The 21,765-nt window shown below is 34.8% G+C and overlaps 2 protein-coding genes across 3 annotated transcripts in view; one reads left to right on the forward strand and one right to left on the reverse strand.

The window, feature by feature from the left end:
* The window catches only part of LOC129938671 (kelch-like ECH-associated protein 1), a 33,810-nt gene extending 30,098 nt beyond the window's left edge, over positions 1-3,712 (reverse strand). Inside the window, exon 1 of the mRNA XM_056046637.1 lies at positions 3,586-3,712. The gene's annotated coding sequence lies outside the window, so the exon portion shown is untranslated. The remainder of the gene's footprint in view (positions 1-3,585) is intronic.
* Positions 3,713-7,016: 3,304 nt separating this feature from the next.
* On the forward strand, positions 7,017-20,222 carry LOC129940218 (PC4 and SFRS1-interacting protein). Of its 2 annotated transcripts, none has more exons than XM_056048479.1 (2): positions 7,017-7,975; positions 17,184-18,087. In XM_056048479.1, exons 1-2 carry the CDS (start codon positions 7,267-7,269, stop codon positions 18,032-18,034), a joined length of 1,560 nt encoding a protein of 519 aa, XP_055904454.1. In that variant the 5' UTR covers positions 7,017-7,266; the 3' UTR covers positions 18,035-18,087. The 2 variants fall into 2 exon arrangements, with proteins under 2 accessions (XP_055904454.1, XP_055904453.1); XM_056048478.1 differs by lacking the exon at positions 17,184-18,087 and adding an exon at positions 18,773-20,222 and having other exon boundaries at positions 7,073-7,975.
* Positions 20,223-21,765: the final 1,543 nt, after the last annotated feature.

Below are 21,765 nucleotides of genomic sequence, written 5' to 3' on the forward strand. Positions count from 1 at the left end.
TTATTCTTGGGAAATGTTCTCTTTAGTGACGAGAGCAAATATGAGATTTTTGGTTCAAAAAAACAACCAAAAATATGGAAAACGAAAAAATTAGAATGTGCACAAACAAATTTAAATTCAACAATTAAGCACGGAGGCGTTCAGTAAAGGTCTGGGGATGTATGGCATCATCTGTAGCCGAGAACCTCGTCTTTATCGACAATACAATGAGAAGAGAAGATTATTTTAATATTTTAAGAGACAATTTGCCAAGAAGTGTTGAGGAATTGAGTTTAAGTGGTTCATGGGTCTTTTAACAAGACAACGACCCCATGCACACATCGAAAATAGTCTAGAAATAGTTAATTTACCGTACACCCAAGCAACTGGATCACCCTCCACAATCCCTAGACTTAAGCCCCATCGAACATTTGTGGGAGTATCTGGATAAGCAGATCTGAAAGAGGAACATTTCAAACAGAGAGTCACTAAAGTCAATTCTAGTTGAAGAATGGCAAAAATCCCAAACGAATTGACAAGGAAGCTGATAGAGTCAATGCCCAGATGCATTGATGCTGTTTTAAAGGCGAAAGGGAAGCAGACAAAGCACTAGTTTAAAGTTTTTTAATTTAATTAAATAATGTACACTTTTTTTGACGCTTTAAAACTGAAATATTTTTTTTTTTAATTTTTGGTTTGTCAAATATTTGTTTACAGTGTTACAAGATTTATTTGTACCCTTTTGAGAGTTTTAAAGACTTACAACAGACTTTAAGGTTATTTTGCAATTAGCAGCGTTGGTACTAATTTTTATCGAAGGGGAAAAGTTTCGAGGGAAATTCTTAATAAAGAAAGAAAGAAAAAAAATTCCGTGGGAAGAAAAAATTGCAAAAAAAAAAACCCAATCTGAATGGGTACAGCATCGATTGGAGACAAACTAATAAATACATTTGAGACATGGTTAAGCAGCTCTTTTAGAATATCAATAAATAGGGTGTCACAAAGACCTCGACACAGAAAAAAAACATAGGTTCCTAAAGTAGTTTTAAGTTAAGAAAAATGTTCTTTTTTTCTGCTTCCTTTTCGAGTATATTTAAAATGTAGCTCAATTCAAATCTTGATAACATTGTAGACCTGAAGGTAAGGAAAGGGTTTAAAATAGTTAATAATCAAAATGTAAATAAAACCGCAAAAATACTGAAGAAATAAAACTTGACAAAAAAATGTCAATATAATTTGCCTAGTATTTGAATTGTTATCAAATGTAAATTTCTTAAAAAAACTTAAAGATATTTATAGTAGAAAAACTCAAACTAAAATAGGTCATTTTAGACATTTCTGGACGTTTCAAGTTCCCTAGATTCTAAATAAAAGATTTTTAGAGAGATTCAAATAACGGTTTATTTTTATAAATCGAAAAAAAACTGAAAGAAAAGATAATTATATTATCTCCAAAATAATTTTATGCGAACATTAACGTTTTGGACATCTGGTCGTTTTCGACTTAAATTTATATTTAAAAGCTTAAGATATTGGCTTCAAACTAAATTCATCTTATAACAAACAATGTTTTCGGCATGCAGTTAAATTTTTATAAATTACCACCAGTTAGTTTTTTTCATAAAAATTAAAACCAACAAAAAAAGTACCCAAAACTGATAAACATTTTTGTTCGATTATTAATATCTCGTCAATAAATAAAGGCAGTGACTTCAAAACGATTTTATTCTGTGTTAAATTTTCTAAAAATATCTAATCAGTATTTTTGTATATAAGAAGACGTACTAAAATTTGTAAAAATTGGTTTTCGGCTAAAAATCTCGTGAACAAAAATATATGTTGTAATCAAACTATTAAAGCATATCTAACATAATGTTTGGTAATTTTTAGTTTATTTCTTGGAAAAATTCAACAGACAAATTTTTTAACAAAACACGAAAACCTTCAAAAACTGATAACAAATGGTTTTCGACAAATGTTTTATGTGACACAAAATATTGTTATGAATATTATGTTAAAGTTTAAATCAGACAAATTGACAGACAGAATGGGAAGTATCTTCACAAACAATTGCAAATATAGTTCAAATAGTAAAAAAACATTTTAAAAAAAGATGGGACCTTACTCTGTGTTTCGTTCTGAAAGATAATTAATAACATTCCACTTAATTCAATTTACTAAAATTATTTTCCTTTAGGATATAAAAAGTAATTAATATTCATTTTTGGAAAATCATACTTTCGAAACGAATTAATATGTATACACAAAATTCCAAAACTTATTTGAATATTTTTCCCTTAAAAAATGTCTACAACAATCCATGAAACTCGTGTAAAAATTACTGACTTAAGCGTCTTAACGTCGATTATTTTACATAAAGCCCAAAGATGTTATTGAAATATTGAATTTTTAAAAAAAAAACAATATCATTGAAACATATTTGTAATCAAAAGTTTGACAGCAAAATTATAATACAACATTTTCTACCAAAAAACATTTAAGAATTTTACAATTTATTTTAATCTCTCTCAATGAAAAGAGAGTGAGATAGAGAGCGACCTAAATCCTAATAGTTATTATCGGTGGGCAAAGCTAAAATAAGCCCAAAACATTCAGAAACAAAATCATAAATTCATAAGTGTATGTCCAAGAATAGAACAATCTCAGAAACATCACTGAAACGCAATCGTCACGGTGTCGAAGAACATTTTTTTTACGAATATATTCATCTTCGTCAGCGCTGCGCTATACACACATCCATCATAGATAGCCGAAACTTTGTTAGCCAGCAATAGTACTCCAGATCTATAAAAGTAAACCTATTTTCTTGGAACAACTTTGTCTTATCACTTCATAAGGGGAAACTTGTAGAAAAGCAGCTGACATCCAAACAACGTCAATTAACCACTCCAAGTAGGTATTTATTCAAAAAAAAAGTCGTATCAGTTTTGCGGACCGTGATAACATTTTCTCCGGAACTTAACGAGTGAAAAGTGATAGTTAACTTAAGTTGGGTGGTACTTAAGTGTCGAATGACTATTGAAACACTCATTCATTCATTGATTCTTGTCCAGTGATCACCAGAAAAAGAAACAAACTTTCATCTATGGGGTTTTTAATTATAAAACCGCATAACCAACCAATCACCCATAAGATTGGTAACTGGAGTTGAGTTTCAAGCGATAGACGAGGGCGGATGCGGGTGTGAAAAAATTTAAATTGTGCTTTATCATTGCCCTCTCGTTGAATCGTCTGCGTCTTCACTTTAGGATTAGGATACAAAACAAAATTGAATCATGTTTTTGATCTTTTGCAACAGTTTCACGCAATGACAGCAAGATCTTAGGACTTCAAAGGGTTAACTTAATAAGGGCAATATATAAATCTATCGATACACATTAAATATTTAATGAAATCTCAAGAATAAATGCAAAATTTTTGTTCTTAAAAATAATAAAATCGAGACATAATAAATTTGGGACTTTGTTGAATGAAAATTGAATTTAAAACTCACTGCAAAATCGTTTGTTTCTACGGTTCAAACTTTATTATGTAGACTTTAAATGTTTGCTAGATGTTTAATTAATACTTTAAATTTTTATTTACCTTGATTTTCTTGCTAAAATTAAAGGCAATAAGCACAATTTGCACGAATTAAAAGTTTTCTTATTTGGGTAAAACGAACTTATCACTTTCATTAGTTGACATTTGTGACTGAAGAGAAGTTGGCTGGAGTTGATTTAAATTTGTTCGCTCGTTAAGGGCGAAATTTGTAGTAGTTTTTAGAGCGAATTTGAAGAAGAGCAAATTTGTGTTGTAGAACTGTTTAGTTGTTTGTTTTAAAATAGATCTGTTCTGTTTTCTTTTATTGAGGAGCCTAGCATACAGATCCGAATAAACCATATGTTAACTCTACAATTCTAATCTCTACAAAAAATATATGAATCCGAAGAAATAATTTGATAACTACATTCAAAAGTTTTTAAATAATCGTAAATGTAATGCATATTCATTGAGATTCAATTATATTCTGTTTTGAATTCCTATACAAAAGTATAAGTTAAATTTTTGAATTCAACTTGTCAAATCTGTAATCGACCCAGCTGATCAAAAACAGAATTTATGTGGGAAAACTGAAGTGGACCGGGCTAACGAGCCAAGGCTAAGCTCTGGGGTATGTGGGGGATCAAGAAGATAAGTAATTTTGTCTCTTTATACAATCTTATCTCGGTATCAACAATCTCGATCTTTTCTCATATAATTTAAGGAAACAAATCCTGAATGTCTGTTATTCCCTCTTTTTGTTTTTCTGGGTCAACGCCTTAAAACAAATTTTCTAAAAAATGGCTAAAATTTTTGAATTTATTTTATATAAGGTGATTTTTATCGAAGCAGGACAGTTCACCTCCGCCGGTTTACCTCTGCCAGTTTACCACCGCCAGTTTACCTCTGCCAGTTTACCTCCGCCGGTTTACCTCTGCCAGTTTACCTCTGGACAGCTTACCACCGCCAGTTTACCTCCGGACGGTTTACCTCCAGAGCAGATAAGGTAGTTTATTATTTTCAAAACTAGCATCGAATTGAAAACTTTTGGCATTTAGTTTTGTGTTGTTCTTTATTTGTATTACCTATGAAATGAATTATGACACTTCCACAACACCATAACGTTTTTTTTCTAAAGCAAAATATTCATTTGATATTTAAGTAAGTTTTTGTGTTTTTTTTTTGAATATTTAACAGAATTCAATCTTTTTAATCAAACAAAGCTCAAATTTTTCTTTCTTCAATAGACAAAACGAGAAATTGACCATAAAAACATTTATGAGTAACAGTTTTTAAAAATAAATAAACTCACGGCCGAATAACACTATAAAATAAAACACTAAGGGCCTTACCAATAATCAAATTTAGTGACGACTTAAATATTTAAGTGGACTCTAAACAATGAACCATACCAATAATCAATTTAATATTCAGCTTAACGCTAAACGTCACTCTAAAATTTAGAGTAGAGAAACGCGCGTTTAACTTCGTGATTAAGCCTAGTACATACTTGTGAACCATCTCGTGAACCCATACAAATTTCAGTTTTTGGTTCACCCGTGAACTTGCTCGTGAAGCTGAGTGGAGAACAAAGTGGAGAGTTTTCGTTCACGGGCAATTCACGTGCAAAATGTACGGGAACTGTTGGTGAAGCTGAAGTCAAATGTTCACAACGTGTACTCACAAGTGTGTACCAGTGAGCAATGTCAAAAGTTTACTTTCTCCACTGGCGAACGTTCACTTCACGAGGAAGTATGTACTAGGCTTTATCTTTTAAATTTTTAAATTTGTTCTTACTTTTGTTGTAATTGTGCATTTTAAAGCCTAGTACATACTTGTGAACCATCTCGTGAACCCATACAAATTTCAGTTTTTGGTTCACCCGTGAACTTGCTCGTGAAGCTGAGTGGAGAACAAAGTGGAGAGTTTTCGTTCACGGGCAATTCACGTGCAAAATGTAAAGGAACTGTTGGTGAAGCTGAAGTCAAATGTTCACAACGTGTACTCACAAGTGTGTACCAGTGAGCAATGTCAAAAGTTCACTTTCTCCACTGGCGAACGTTCACTTCACGAGGAAGTATGTACTAGGCTTTGGTACACACTTGTGAGTACACGTTGTGAACATGAACAAACCAAATGTCAAAGCTTCACCAACAGTTCCCGTACATTTTGCGCGTGAATTGCCCGTGAACGAAAACTCTCCACTTTGTTCTCCACTCAGCTTCACGAGCAAGTTCACGGGTGAACCAAAAACTGAAATTTGTATGGGTTCACGAGATGGTTCACAAGTATGTACTAGGCTTAAAGCCTAGTAGGCTTAAAGCCTAGTACATACTTCCTCGTGAAGTGAACGTTCGCCAGTGGAGAAAGTGAACTTTTGACATTGCTCACTGGTACACACTTGTGAGTACACGTTGTGAACTTGCGGAAACCAAATGTCAAAGCTTCACCAACAGTTCCCGTACATTTTGCACGTGAATTGCCCGTGAACGAAAACTCTCCACTTTGTTCTCCACTCAGCTTCACGAGCAAGTTCACGGGTGAACCAAAAACTGAAATTTGTATGGGGTCACGAGATGGTTCACAATTATGTACTAGGCTTAATGGCGAGTATTATTCAACATTTGTTTTACATCGGTGGAGCACCTTCTCGTATTTGAATGCTTTTTTATTATATACCGAATTATGAGTACCTTTACATTGTCCTTTAAAAAAAATGACTGATTAAACGACAAAACTGTTTACTTAATTATAGCGACCTTTTATCTTTGAAAGCAATCATACCTATAACAGAATCTGACGTATGAGTTGGAAATGACATTTGACTACCACCGCAGCATACTCATCGGATTTTGTAATCGGTGTGTATTTGTTTCTCCGAAAATATTTTCAGATTTGTTTCAATTTTTGTATTTATTTTTTTTCATATTTCTTTTATGAAGGCTCATGGCATCGTACTGTAGTGACGAGAAATTATAGCATTTTATCAAAAGAGTTACCAGCTCTGTATATTCTCTCACTTTTGATTTCGAAATATATCTTCCTACTTACATACATGTAAATCCTCTTTTATTCATAAAACGAGATAAGCTAAATTTAGCTAAATGTATTTATTTCACCCAGCTTCCCTTTTATCTTTTAAATTTTTAAATTTGTTCTTACTTTTGTTGTAATTGTGCATTTTAACGTCTAAAATGATTTTGTCAGGTTTGCCATTCCTCTATTCCCATCGAATTCGGGAGATAAATGTATCTACAATGCAGATACAAGTTAACTTAATTTCTAAGTAGACAAATTTTACTGATTTACATCAACATGTCTAATAAAACTGTAAGAAATTGGCAACCAAGTTCAAAAATAGTAAGTTTACTCGATTCATCACATAAAATAAGAACAACTGCGAAAATCTGTCAACGCACGATTTAATTATTTTGCCCCAGCACTAGCAACTTCATTCGTCACATCACTAACCGAGAAAAACAAGCGAGTAACGAGTACTTTAACCCGCGCCATCAAATTGTGGAACGACAAATAAATTTGTTGTTTCGGTTTGGATTTGGATTGTCTCTCAATAAATAAGTTCCACAGCGATTTCTCCCTCAATAAATTGTGTTTTACAAGTTGCTGTGAAGAGAAAATTCACAAAATTCGCCTAAATTCACGTTTCTTCAAATAAATATCAATTAAAAACATTTAATTTAGATAAATTAATAAACACAAAACACCCATCCGCACGCAATAGTCATGGGAAAGAAAGATAAAAGCTTCAACATTGGGGATTTGGTTTTCGCCAAAGTCAAAGGCTATCCACCATGGCCGGCCAAAATAACAAAAACCAACAATAAAAAGTACAGCGTGTACTTTTACGGCACTGGCGAAACGGCCAACATAAAGATCGAGGACCTTTTTAATTATAAGGACAGCAAAAACAAGTTCGCCACCGACAAGAACCTGAAACGTGCTCACTTCCGTGAGGCCATTGCTCAAATAGAAGCCGCCCTCGAAGGCGAGGACTCGGCGCCAATTAATTTAGAAGAGTTGGATGCGAGCGTCGTTGGGCAATCGGACGCCGCCGGCGCTGCCGCAGCCGGGGGAGGTAATGACACAACGATCGCAACCGATTTGGACGAAACTAATGCTTTGGATGAGACAGTCGCCGAAGAAGCAGACGAAGTTATGTCGGCTGCAACAACCGCCGTTGCGGCTGCTGCTGATGAAACAGTTGACGAGATCGCCACCGAGGCTGAAGTGGCAGAGGAACAGACTGTTGCTGCCGATGTGAAACCGGCTGTCGAAGAAGCTGTTTCCTCTTCGACGTCTCCTGCACCAGACGCTGCCAAAGGTACGCCAGAAACTGAGCTTGTTAGCCGAAGTGGACGAAAGATCAAACCTAAGCGGTACATGGACGAAGAGGAAGTCCCCCAGAATCCGTCGAAGCGACTTAAGGCCGAAAGTAAGTACGCTTGACTTAAGCTGTTTGTGTTTTGAGATTTGTGTGATTTGTTTTTGAAAAAGTGGGCGGGAGGTTTTAGGGTCCGTTCAGTTTAAAGTTTACCTTAATGTTTAGTTTGACCTACGTGGCGGGTTATTTATTTTATAAAAAAGATAAGGATCGTGTTGATAATATCTAAACTATTGTTTGTTGTAGATTGTTTTGTTTTCTGTACTAAGGGTTGGTTTTTGTTTCTTGTTAGAAATAAGTTAAAATTAACGTTTAAATCGCTGTTTTAATGTGTGAAGATAGTTGCGTCGGAAACTGGGAAAGCTTTATTTTTTAAGAGGCACTTTCTGTTAATCGATTTATTTCAAAGATTTTTTGCAGAAATTGTTGGTCAGAGTGGGGATGAAATTCCCTTTGAGATGGGAAAACGGCCAAAAAAGTATGGAATGGTTTCTGGCAAGTATTGTCTAATATTGCCGCTAACAATAGTCCTTAAAGTAAGACTTTCAAATTCTTTTAGCCAAACATACACAACTTAAAACTTCTCAAAAGTCAATACAAAACAATAAGTAATTGCAATCAGTGCAATAGAATAAGAATTTTCTAGACTAAAACTAAAGACAATTGTTAAATGCTTCATTTCAATCCGGAACAATCTTATTCCATGTGCTAAAACAACTAATATTCATTCACATTTACATATACATATATATTTTTTAAGTGAGGTCTTTGACTTTTACCGCGAGAATTCTTTTTCATTTGGTCAGTTTTTATTTCAAAGATTTCTGAGAATTTTCTCAGCCAGCTTGGCAGCACCCAGAAATCAATTGAAGTTTGTATTTCATTTCTTATTTTAGTTATAGGATAGAAAATAATTATTGAGAAATCGAATCATAAAAATTGTATTTTCAAAAACAAATCAAATTCTTCGTGAATTTATATTTTTGAAAATACGAAAATCTATGCGGCATTCGAAGTACAAATTGGTCAAATAAAAAGTTCAATTTGTTTATTAAAGTTCATAAAATTCCATTTATGAGCAAAATATTTCAACAAGAGTAAATAAAAGCAACTCTTTACTTATTTACTTGTTACCTGGGCCTTAACCAACATGCGTCTCCAGCCAGCTCGGTCCTTAGCTAGCTATCTCCAGTTTCGCACGCCAAGTTGGTTGAGGTCTTCACCCACCTGCGAGCACCACTACAGTCGCGGTCATCATCTACTGTGCCGTCCTTCGGAATTGGATTCGAAGACTTCCGGGCTGCAGCTTTGAGGTCCAATCGCTCTACTTGACCCAGCCATCTAAACCGTTGGATTTTATTTCTGCTAACTAGGGCAGTGTTGCTGTACAGCCCGTACAGTTCGTCGTTATATCCATCTATGCGTACGGGACCAAAAAATCACCGAAGAGTTTTTCTCTCGAAGCATCCTAAGACACTCTCATCTTTCTTTGACAGGGTTCAGGTTCAGGCCTCATCGCCATAAATGAGAACCGGGATGATGAGTGTGTTATAGATGGTGATTTAAGATGCTCGAGAGAGGACTACTTCTCAATTGCCTTCTAAGTCCAAAGAAGCAGCGATTTGCAAGAGTTATTCTTCGTTTGATTTCAGCGCTGGTGTCGTTGTATGTGTGTTTTATAGCGGTGCCTAGGTAGACAAAGTCCTCAACTACCTCAAAGTTATCGCCGTCCATGGTGACGTTTTGTCCAAGACGTCGTTGTTCAATGTCCTTTTTTTAATGACAGCATATAGTTGGTCTTGCCCTCATTGACCACTAAACTCATCTTCTTCGCTTCCGTCGCAATGCTCCACTGACATCACGCTTTGATCTTCCAATTATGTCAATATCATCTGCATATCCGATTAGTTGGATGGACCTTTGGAAGATTGTGCCTCTAGTGTTGACGGTTAAGTTTTGCACAATTCTTTCCAGAACGATGTTGAAGAAGTCGCATGACAGAGCATCGCCTTGTCTAAAACCTTTTTTGACATCAAATGCATCGGTGCATTTTCTATCGTCATTCTGCACAAACGGATAAGTTTGACAGGGATGCCAAAACTAGACATTGCTTTGTAGAGCTCTTCCCTATAGATGCTGTCATACGCGGCTTTGAAATCGATAAAGAGATGGTGGGTATCGATTTGAAGCTCCTGGATTTTTCCTAGATTTGCCGTAGTGTGAATATTTGGTTGATAGTTTCTGGTCTAAAGCCACACTAATATCAGGTTGTTTACGAACGGCTTCAGACGTTCACATAACACGGCAGAGAGGATCTTATATGCAATGTTAAGGAGACTGATGCCTTTGTAGTTGGCGCAATTTGTATGTATCTGGCAAACTATGCTGAGATTCCACTCATCGGGCTGCTTTAAAAATAAGCAACTTTAGAAAGTCCAAAAACTAATTTCTTAAACTAACAAGGACTTGATTTATTATGTTTGCAGTGGCTCGCAGCTTAATTGGTACAGTATTTGGTTTAAAATTTAAGTTGGAATTACTTGTGAACTATAAGAAAAAAATCTATTTTGAAAAAGGAACAAATAGACCTCAACAGAGAGCAATACCATATTTAAAACAATTTGCATATAAGGGGTCAGTTATAGCTATCATTGAAATCAATCCGGACAAATTTTTGATTCGATATTTGACGAGGTTTCCATTTGAGTAGAAATGAAAATGATATACTATTCGATCGGAAATCACAAAAAGAATTTTTTTGAGAAAAAAAGTGTAATAGCGCATTAATTTTTCTATAAAAATGTATTTTTTTATTTTCCGGACGGAAATTCACTTTCCTGAACAGCTGATGCTTTTATGTTCAAAAGTAAAACGAATCGTTCCGCTGATTTGTGGTCCAATTTCACACAATTCAAATGACAGATTTCTGTCAGTAAAAATTTGTCGGTAGATTTAAATCAGGATATTTTGTTCAATGACAGACATTTTTAAGGATAGCTTTAAACGACCTGTAAATAAAATTCCAATGTTTGTTTTCAATGATAACTATAACTGGCGCGGGGCCCAAAAACAAAGCAATACATAACTAAAAACACTATTAAAATCCAGATCACAACTTAGTGTTATATTAACTTAAGTTAAGTTAATGTAACTTAATTGTTTCATTGCCAAAATTACAGCAACCAAAAAAGCCGACGGAAAATTATATTTAAACTTATCACAATAATTACACGAATTGGTCAATAAATCGACTCGATCACAACATAGTTAATGCACAATAATCAGACTTTCAACTTTCAATATTTTGTCTGGCATTATTTGTATTTCCTATTTTCTTAGAAGTAACGAACTTTTTTGTGATTTTATGGGTTTTCTTTCTTCTACAAGTTCCATTGTTGTCCACGACAAGCTGACATTCATTTCAAGTGATGTCCTTAATTCCGAATTATGACTTGTGCTTCGGGTCATTGTCCTAGTTAAACTGAAAATTTAGAAGACTACCAACCTTCGAAGCTTTGAATTAAATATAGTTTGTTTTCGAAATATTATCATTTTTTAGTTGTTAATTTATGTTTGAGAACCACACGGCTAACGGTCTTAATACTATGTCTTACCTAATTACTGCTTAATTTCTGTTGCAAGTTTGGGGCCGATAATTTTAATTTACTTTTAATTTTAGTATTACTTTTTTCTTGAAATGATTTCGATGTGCATACCTTTGAACTCTACACTTCCGAACAAATGATCCAATTTTAAAGTGGCAAATGTCCGTTCTACAAATATTAATTATTGTGCAACGATACTTGAAATTAAGATAAGTTGACGGCTTCCAAATTTAAAATGATATATACCAACAAAAAAAAACTAATCATTGTCTGAAAATATTGGCTGTAGTTGCACTTAGTTATCTGTAACGTACCAAATAAGCTTGGAAGTGTTTTAAGACTGAAAATAATAAAAATCCCATTATTTTTGGTCGAATATGTTAATTTATAAATGATAAACCTATACTAGATGCTCTTGCAAGTTAGGTCACCGCAAATTTTTACATACATTAGTGTAATGGCTGCTCCACTTCTTCAGTGCGTTAATGATTCTATGGAACCAATCTTCTTTCGTACTCATACTGTGGTGATCTTAAGATCTCAACATATCAAAATCCACTGTTGCGGATGGTATGACCCCTATTATTCTGAAGAAGTGTTCTTAGCAACTGAAGAATTTTCTCATAAGCCTACTCCAGCTTCTGTAGAGTATGACGGTGGGTCGGTCATGGTATGAAGATGTGTTGCAAGTTCTGGTTTTCGGAACTACCAAAAACACATTTTATACAACAAGGTAATGGTTATTGAATAACTGCTATAAGGAGCTTAAAACGATGCAAGTAAGCATAAATAGGATGAACTGCACCGTCGCCGTATTGTTAAAAACAAAAACTTTTTAACCATTGATGACTTTAAGACGGCCTCCAAAACATGGCAAACATTTAATCCTGAAGTATGCTAAAAACTTTTCTCTTCAATATCTTGACGAAGCCACTAAATCGAAAGGATACGCAACTAAGTCCTAAAAATTAAGTGTTTGATTATGTGTGAGGTGTTAAATTATAAAATTGCTTTTGTTTTCAATATTAATTTACTGTTTAATGGCTTACATTGTTATTTTGACTAGTTTAAAATAAAAACGTGTTTAAATTTATATAAAATAGTTATAAAGTTTTACACTCTCCATTTTGCATGCATACATTTTCTTGGAAAAAATGCGTAGCGAAAAATTATGTTTCATGTGTCCAATTAGTCGTGGGAGCCACTGTATACACATAATATTTCATATATTATATATTTAAAACGTTGATAATATGTGTGAAACACTGCATCATTTAAATGACCACCATGCGAATTGTTGCAGCAACGATTCTTTTGTAGTAAATTAAGAACACTTTTTGACACACATTGGGAAGTATTTCAGCCATAACTTGACGAATGTTCGCGTAGCCCCACAAATAAAAAGTCCAGGAGTGTCAAATCGCATGATCTTGGTGGCCAGTTGATATCGCCACCACGAGAAATTATGAAAATGCATCTAAAATAAAGCCATATTCGCTCGAGTTTTGTAACATGTGGCACCGTTTTGTTGAAACGAAATATTCTTCAAGTCGTATTCTAGAATAGCAGACAGGAAAAAGTTGGTTAACTTATGACCAGAACGCTGCGAATTGACGGCGACAGTAATTCCATCGTCGTTTTCGCGGGTCCAATCACACCTCCGCACCGAACTTTTTGTGGATGCAATGACTTCTCCTCAATTATTTGAGGAATATCAGAACCCCAAATACGAGAATTTGGTTTATTAACATACCCACTGAGTGATAAATGTGCTTCGTCGCTCATGAAAATTTTGTTCAAAAAATCGCCGTTCACCGCCTGTTGTTCAAGCACGTTGTGAATGGTCGGATGTCTTCAGTTGTGTGAGCTGTCATAATGTGTAAGACAGTCCTTTTTCCTGAGAATGACGAGCAATCGACACATTCGGGTCTTCGGCATTTTTCAGTGGTGCGATTGAAACTATGATGCACAGGCCTTACAATATCTGTAATCAATCCAGTCTCTTCAAATTTCTTCACAATTTAGCCAATTCTTTGAGTAGCTGACGATTATGTAAACCATAATAATGTCAGAATCACCATTTTGTGTAATATCTTTTAACAGTTTAACATCTTCGTAAATGTCAAACTTTTAACTGAAAAAAAAGTGGTTTAACATCATAGTTTGATAGATGTCGAATTGCAGCTCTATAAATTTTAAACCGCAAAATGGATAACCTGTTATATAAGGCTTTATACAGCACTTTAGGTTTTCCCAAATCCAATACACGTAAACTTTGATAATTTTTGAAATGTGTACAGTTCAGTGGCCTTTTATGGTATTACATATCTCTCCCACTATAGGGTCTAAGCTCTACAAAAGTATCCATTATTGTTTATCTCTAACTGTAACATTCATTTTAAGCAAATACCGCTATAATTTGTGGTTTGCGAGATATTAGGGTTTGAAATTTACGACTTGTTCTTAAATTTGATTCGAGTATCGATATTTCCATATCAAATGTTCATATATATTTTTTGGCGCATTGTCCGCTACCAAGAACCTTCCTTTTTTTTACTTCGTAGTCATTTTGAAACTACTTACTTTTTCGGCTTCGGATCCACTGCGGACCCTTGCAAGCTCCCTCCAGACGGCTGGACCAAGAGCTCTTCCGTCAGTAGCCCCCTGGTCTTTGTAGCGGAGGTTCGGTATTCCTCGTTATCTCGAACACGGGTGCTGTGATTCAAAGTTTTCGTTGGTGGAGTGTTGTCTACTCGATGTGCCCGAGCCGAGTTAATACACATCAACATGACAATTAGATTAAGTAAAACAACTTTCTGCTTTAGTAGAAATGGCGATGTTTTTCCTATAAGTAAATAAATTAGGTAGCGCAGCAATCCGTTGAGAACTAGGGCCTAGTGACTTACAAATCTCAACAATTCCTGTTTGCCAATAATTTTGTCAGCGAGGAGACCTAAAGTTTTAAGCCGATCCCGAACGCCTAATTTGAGAAAGCTCTTTTCATGACAAGAATTACTCGAGGAGGATTTATAAATTCCTCGCAAAAGGCAGAACACATGAAAAAAAAAACTTTAGATGGCACAGTTAGAGATCGAACCTAAAATCTCTGGCATTACAGTCCTACGCACTAAGAAGCATGCCGCAAGCACTACACAAAGAAACTATACTAGGATAAAAAAGCTCATACGATTTTGCTCGTCTGGTATAAACGTATTTAACCCTGACAGAAATGTGGCCCACTCATATAATATGGTGTTTATACTAGATGTATTTCACCGGTTTAACGAAGCGAGTTACTGACACAGAGGTTCTAGAATTCTAGAACATCGCTATTTAGAAATTAAAGTCTAAATAAAAAAATCATTGTTCAATGTTTAACAAATGCGGTTTTATTTAATTATTGGCAAATAAATAAGTAATTAAAATGATAAGCATAGAAATGTATTACAACACGAGTAGCCTAGTGATGATGATGACGAAGGTGGAGTGCGTGTGCATCTGTATCTGCAGCCTGAGTTCGTGTTGATGTCTGGATGTGGTAGTCACAGTATTTGGAAGTAAATTGGGCTGGGTTACACCAATCGGATTTCCGTTTGGGTTTGAGCAAATTTGCTAAAGCATTTTCCAGCAGAGATAAAATTTGCAATTGGTTTGGACCTCCTCCAGTTGCTTTTATTTCTTTTGAATTGTTTATTATTTTCTTCTTCACTTTTAACTTAAATTCGTCGCAAACCTGAATAAAGCAAACATTAAAATATTTTTTACATTATTGAAATAAGCGATTCAACCCTTTTGCCAACCATCTCCATCTCTTACTGGAGGACCCTTGCTGTTCAGCTGCTCAGCTATGGAATTCCATTTCATTTTTATGTCAGTTTTGTTGATTCCCTTTAAAAATTTCCTAGCCAACTGCTCGTTGCTCTCCATCAGCTCGACGAGGACCTGGAACTGATTCTGATTTGTTAATTTCAACTGCAAATGTGAACAAATATTTAGTTTTTATTTATCGCAAATAAAGTACTTATAAATTCCATAAAATAAATTATTTAACAAGGAAACCTACAGTTTTGCGAACTTCCATTTCTTCGTCGTGAGCAAATTTTCAAACGAGAGATACCGTCGTTTGTTTTCATTGCCGTCGTTTCCTTTCGTCTTACAGAATACTGAATGAAAGCTATCAACAGACTTGACGTTTACACACGACAACAAAACGAGTGACAAAAGTTGAAAACGACTTATGGAATGCAGATTGTGTCGTGTCGTATATTTTGCTGTCGTTTACGACATCGGTAATAAGGGTGATTATTTTCATTTCATTGACGTTAAGATAGATCATTAATAGCGTAGTTCTTGAAAAAACAGACCAAGGTGGTTCCCTTGCGGAATTCTCGTGTTGGCTATGAAACTATTTAAGCGGTTCTCTAAATATAATCTGAGCCATGGATGGATTATCAAGGGCTTTAGGTTTAAGTTAAACAACATATTGACTCTGTGATGATAATATAAACTTCATTTCCTTTAGACTTGAAACACACAGATTCTGAAAAATTGTTGTAGAAAAAATAGATTAATAATGAATATAGAAAGTTTCATAGTTAAAGCTTCTGAAGAGATTGGGAAATATTGGGATAAAAAAACTTCGTTTTTTTTCTTCTTGAACAGGACATAAATAAAAGTTTGCCACGAGAAATTAAAAGACAAAAAAATACTTAGAGAGTCATGGGAGAATAGATATTTGATTAGACTCAATTCTTTTAGGGGCAATGGCGTATCCCTTAAACAATCAAAAGGGAAGCACATGGTCAAACTCTTGAACTTTATTATTGTAAAATTAACTAAAGAAGAATGGGGAACAGTGATTTTGTTACTTTTAGAGTAAGCAGATGCGTTTTCGTAAATTTAAATTTTATGGCTCTTCATATATTTCATAGGATATTTAAGTTACATATTTTACCAAGGGATAATTCACTGGCATAAACAACATTAAAACTGGAACATAAATTCTTCCAGTCTTGGTGTTTTTATCTTTTAAAATAAAAGAGATATCGTTTAACCCTCTTCGAACTTCAATAATATTAAAACTTTATAATTTTTTCTTACCTTGGCTTAAGATTTTCTTTTAACTTTTAATCATATTTCATTTTTATTGCTCGAGGAACTTTAGGCGTATATGATCGGTATTATTTATTAATAACGTTTTTCATTGAATTTTAAAGATTTGCTCTCAAACATGTCCATCCATTCGGCTTTACGCTGTTCAAGTCATATAATGTCCTTTTCCCTCCACTCTCATTAATCATAAAGAGAAATAATTTTAAAAATCTACAATATTTTGTTCGTTACAACTGATCAAAAGAAAATTGGTTGAATAGATCTTGAACTTATTTATATCAAAAGTCCTTAACATATTCTTGTTCGTTGTCAAAGCTTCTAGAATAAATTTCCCAATATTTTTGGTTTTGAAATGTATTTGTAATTTAATCATGAACCAAATAGAAAAAAGAAAAATTGTTATGATAAAATGAGCTTATTTTTTCTTCAATGAAAAACGTTATAAATATAAAATAAACAAAAAAAGAGAGGGAAACAAACAAAATCAAAGCGATCACGTGTGACTTTCTGCGCTGAAACAGATATTTTCTTATTTGTTTCAGCCAAGAAGAAACGTTTGATGGACAGCAACAACTCGATATCAATTGAAATAGACGAATTAAACAGTATTAATGATGAAAACGATGATATCACTGATGATGATGATGATGATGATAATGTTGATGCATTTTCCCCCAAGCGAACCGGTTTAAGAACTTTCAGAGAAAATAACATCAATGCCGACGACGCCAACGCCAACGTGATAAATATCGAAGAAGACGAAGAAATTCATGTAAAAACAGATGCTTCTAGCACTCCAATAATAAATATCGCCGAAAAGGGATATCTCTTCGATGACAACGACGTAGAATTGACATCAATACCAATGTCAATACCATTACCCATTCCAATTCCGCTTCCAGTTCAATCTAACGCTACCGAAAGCAACGGACTGATAAATCTCAAAGACGAAGATTTTCTTCTTATAACTGATGAAAATCCTAACATTCAAAACATAGTGAACATGTCCGAAATGGGATTTATATCAAAAGCCCATGCAGCACTCAATCGAACGCCGTCGTCAAGAAAGTCCACTCCAAGGCAAAGACGCAAAAAACCTTCACAAGATGATGCCTATATAGCAATCATGCGAGAGAAAACCAAAGTACTAAAGGAGCTTGCCAGCACATCGACTGTCTTAAATGCTGCCTACAATCTCGAATCGCCAGACAAAACAATCACACAACAGTATTTCGATGTCTATTCAGCTGAAATCGAATTACTTCCGAATGATTTGCGATTGAAGTGTCAGCGCGAAGTCCATCAAGCTGTCACCGATATAATACACAAATTCCAAGATCAAGCTGTAGAAATGAAAAGGACACGATCTTGTCGCAAGCTTGTACAAAAATAACACAACATTTTTATTTTGTATATTAAATTTAAAATTAAATTATAAATATTGTATTTCATTTTCTATTAATTTTGATATGAATGAATCTTGAGCAAGCCAAAGCATGCGATGGCGATCAAATTTCGAAAAACGAAAGACCTTATTCATTTGCTTTGGCCATAAATTTTTTTTTTTTATCAGATCAGATCGCCACCGCATCGTATAAAGTTTATAAATAAATATCAATTAATGAAAAGAAAACTTTAGCCAGGGTAAGAAAGAATAATTTAATGAATCAGTTTAAGTTCACAGGTAAGTGCTTTAAAATCCATATGATTAAAATAAGTTTTTCCGAAGCAATAAAAGAAAGAGTTAGTTTTTTTTTGAACGCTTAGAACTTCATAATTATCATACTTTATTTATATTTAAAAATAAAAATTCCTACAGCTGTTTCTGTGCTCAGCTCATTTAGACATTTAACAAAGCTGAACGGGTGTATACCTCTTTGATTGATTATTATGGAAAGATAACCCAATTTTGTATGCACTATAGAAAACTGTCAAACCCAATTACAACAGACTAGATTAGGAGTAAGCTAGGACAAAAAAGAAAAAGGGTCAATTTTGGATCAGACAAATTTAGAGTTCAAGAGTTTTTGTTTTCTTGTGTGTCCTGTAAATTCAGTGTTACTTGTTTTTGTTTTCAAACAAACTTCAATTTGTTTTTCTTTTATTTATTAAACATTTAATTCAATTTCAGCTAAAGACTCGCCACCCAGCGATGCCAAAACAAAGGCAAACAAAAAATCCAACAAAACTGCCCCCAAATCAGATATTCAAAATAATCTACTCCTCGCCTACACCACCTCCAACAAATGTGTTGGCATTAAGCTAGACTATTTGAAACCCGATGTCTTCGAAGATGAAGCTGCCAAAAAACATTGGGAAGACAATATGCGAAAGGAGTGCTATGTACTTAAGGAAAAAATCGAGCATGGTCTTGTAAAGGTGGATTCCCTAAAAGAACGCATAGTTTTAAATCCAAATCGTACGCGCATCCACAAAGACGAAGCCGAACGTTTTACAAATGAAATGATAGACCAAGAAGACGCTCTATTCACAGAACGTGACTTCATCAGACTCTCACAGGAGTTACGTGAAAGCCTCGGACTCAAACGGGCCAACATCGATAGGTGCTTATCACTATTAGACCAATTCAAAGATTTAGAACTAAATCAATTGATGTTGAAGCGGAATGCAGATTGTGTTGATACAATAAGAAGACTTCGTAAATATGTCGGCAATCTTAAACAGTGGAATCTTACCGCCGAAGAGCAGGAAGATTTCAACAAAAAAGCCGGAATCATACGCGAAAGAGCTGCCAAAATCTATCAAAGTTTCAAGAAAATGTTCATCGTCAAAGAAGATCAACATTTCTGGGAACAGTTTTGCGAGATGGTCGAAGAATTCCGCCGAGTCACAAAGCACATTTCTGAATCTAATCGGTTTTTAATAACCGAAAAATCTTATCAAAACATCCTCTCCGACAAAGAAGCTATCAAAAAAGAGGAAGAAGAAGGAAAGAAAACAAATAACTTAAAGTCGTCAAAAAAAGAAAGCCAAGATCAAGGTATCGGGGGTGATGTCACACCAATGGACGAATCAAAAGATGATGAGGAGAAAACTGCATCGGGTATTGCAATAGAAACAGCATAAGTGTTTTTTTGTATTTAGAAATAACAAAACAAAAATTCTAAATTCTGTACATTAAAATGGAGTATATGAGAATTCATCGCGGTTTTTCGTCTCTTTTAATTCTTTTTTGTTTTTAATTTAGATCTAGATAATGTGCGCAGCAATTGACTTTCTAAAATTTGTCATTTTTATTTTTGAAAAACAAAACACATTTAAAATGCCTAGACCTTAGCCCAAAACGAAGATGATGAGGACGACGACGATGCACGGTTGTGTTTTCTATTTTCTATTTTTCATTTTGAATAATTGTAATATTTTACATAAAAAATAAAATATCTAAAAGAAATTATCTAATTTTTAAAAGTTAAACGCGTGATGAGGTGGAGATGAGAGGATAACAACATAAATGCATAAAGCCTTCTTAAGAATAAATTAGTAGATGTATGCAGGTATATAAAATAGTTTATATTCTATTTACATAAAGGATAATAAAACAAATAATAATAAAATTTAAATGAGAAAACCTTTTTTGAAAGAAAGTATTGTTTTTATTTTTGCAAATAATTATAAATAAATGTTGAGAGTCGCGAAACAATTAAAAATCCATTCAATGTGAGATAGACGTTAACTTTTTTGTATTATTAGCTGTTCAAACACTATCACAGGAAAATTTTGTAAAGGAAAATATTAAAGGGTTTGAAATAAGTTTTGAAATTCTGAATAACAAAATGGGGGTGAAAAACAGAGTTTAATGAAGTATTCCACATTCTTGATGTGTGGCTATAACAGAAGTTAGAATTACGAGTATTACCTTGTTGCTCAAAACATCCATTTGATATAAAATGGTTATCTTATTTTTCTAAATATTTACATTAATAACTTACTTACTTACTTACTTAAGGTGGCGCTACAGTCCGGGGCGGACCTGGGCCTCAACCAACAAGCGTCTCCAGCCACCTCGGTCCCTAGCTAGCTGTCTCCAGTTTCGCACACCAAGTTGGTTGAGGTCCTCTCCCACCTGGGTGCGCCACCTGAGTCGCGGTCTTCCTCTACTGCGCCGTCACTCGGGATTGGATTCGAAGACCTTCCGGGCTGGAGCGTTGATGTCCATCCGCTCTACATGACCTAGCCATCTAAGCCGTTGGACTTTAATTCTGCTAACTAGGTCAGTGTCGCTGTACAGCCCGTACAGTTCGTCGTTATATCTTCTCCTCCATTCTCCATCTATGCGTACGGGACCAAAAATCGCCCGAAGAATTTTTCTCTCGAAGCATCCTAAGACGCTCTCATCTTTCTTTGACAGTCCCAGGCCTCAGCGCCATAAATGAGAACCGGGATGATGAGTGTCTTATAGATGGTGATTTTACATGCTCGAGAGAGGACTTTACTTCTCAATTGCCTTCTAAGTCCAAAGAAGCAGCGATTTGCAAGAGTTATTATTCGTTTGATTTCAGCGCTGGTGTTGTTGTCTGCATTAATAGCGGTGCCTAGGTAGACAAAGTCCTTAACTACCTCAAAGTTATAGCTGTCCATGGTGACGTTTTGTCCAATACGTCGTCGTTCAGTGTCCTTTTTTGATGACAGCATATACTTGGTCTTGCCCTCATTGACCACTAAACCCATCTTCTTCGCTTCCGTCGCAATGCTCAAAAACGCTCCACTGACATCACGCTTTGATCTTCCAATTATGTCAATATCATCTGCGTATCCGAGTAATTGGATGGATCTTTGGAAGATTGTGCCTCTAGTGTTGACGGTTGAGTTTTGCACAATTCTTTCCAAAACGATGTTGAAGAAGTCGCATGACAGTGCATCGCCTTGTCTAAAACCTTTTTTGACATCAAATGCATCGGTAAGATCTTTTCCAACCTTGATAGAGCAGCGTGCATTCTCCATCGTCATTCTGCACAAACGGATAAGTTTGACAGGGATGCCAAAACTAGACATTGCTCGGTAGAGCTCTTCCCTATAGATGCTGTCATACGCGGCTTTAAAATCGATAAAGAGATGGTGGGTATCGATTTGAAGCTCCTGGGTTTTTTCCAAGATCTGCCGTAG

This window comes from Eupeodes corollae, chromosome 1 (assembly GCF_945859685.1).
Source record: "Eupeodes corollae chromosome 1, idEupCoro1.1, whole genome shotgun sequence".
NCBI lineage: Eukaryota > Metazoa > Arthropoda > Insecta > Diptera > Syrphidae > Eupeodes > Eupeodes corollae.

Bases quoted from the DNA above. Each gene is read 5' to 3' on its own strand.
- LOC129940218 (XM_056048478.1), top strand. From the start codon at position 7,267: ATGGGAAAGAAAGATAAAAGCTTCAACATTGGGGATTTGGTTTTCGCC. The intron at 7,976-18,772 runs GTAAGTACGCTT...ATTCAATTTCAG, and splicing joins GAAGCGACTTAAGGCCGAAA to CTAAAGACTCGCCACCCAGC.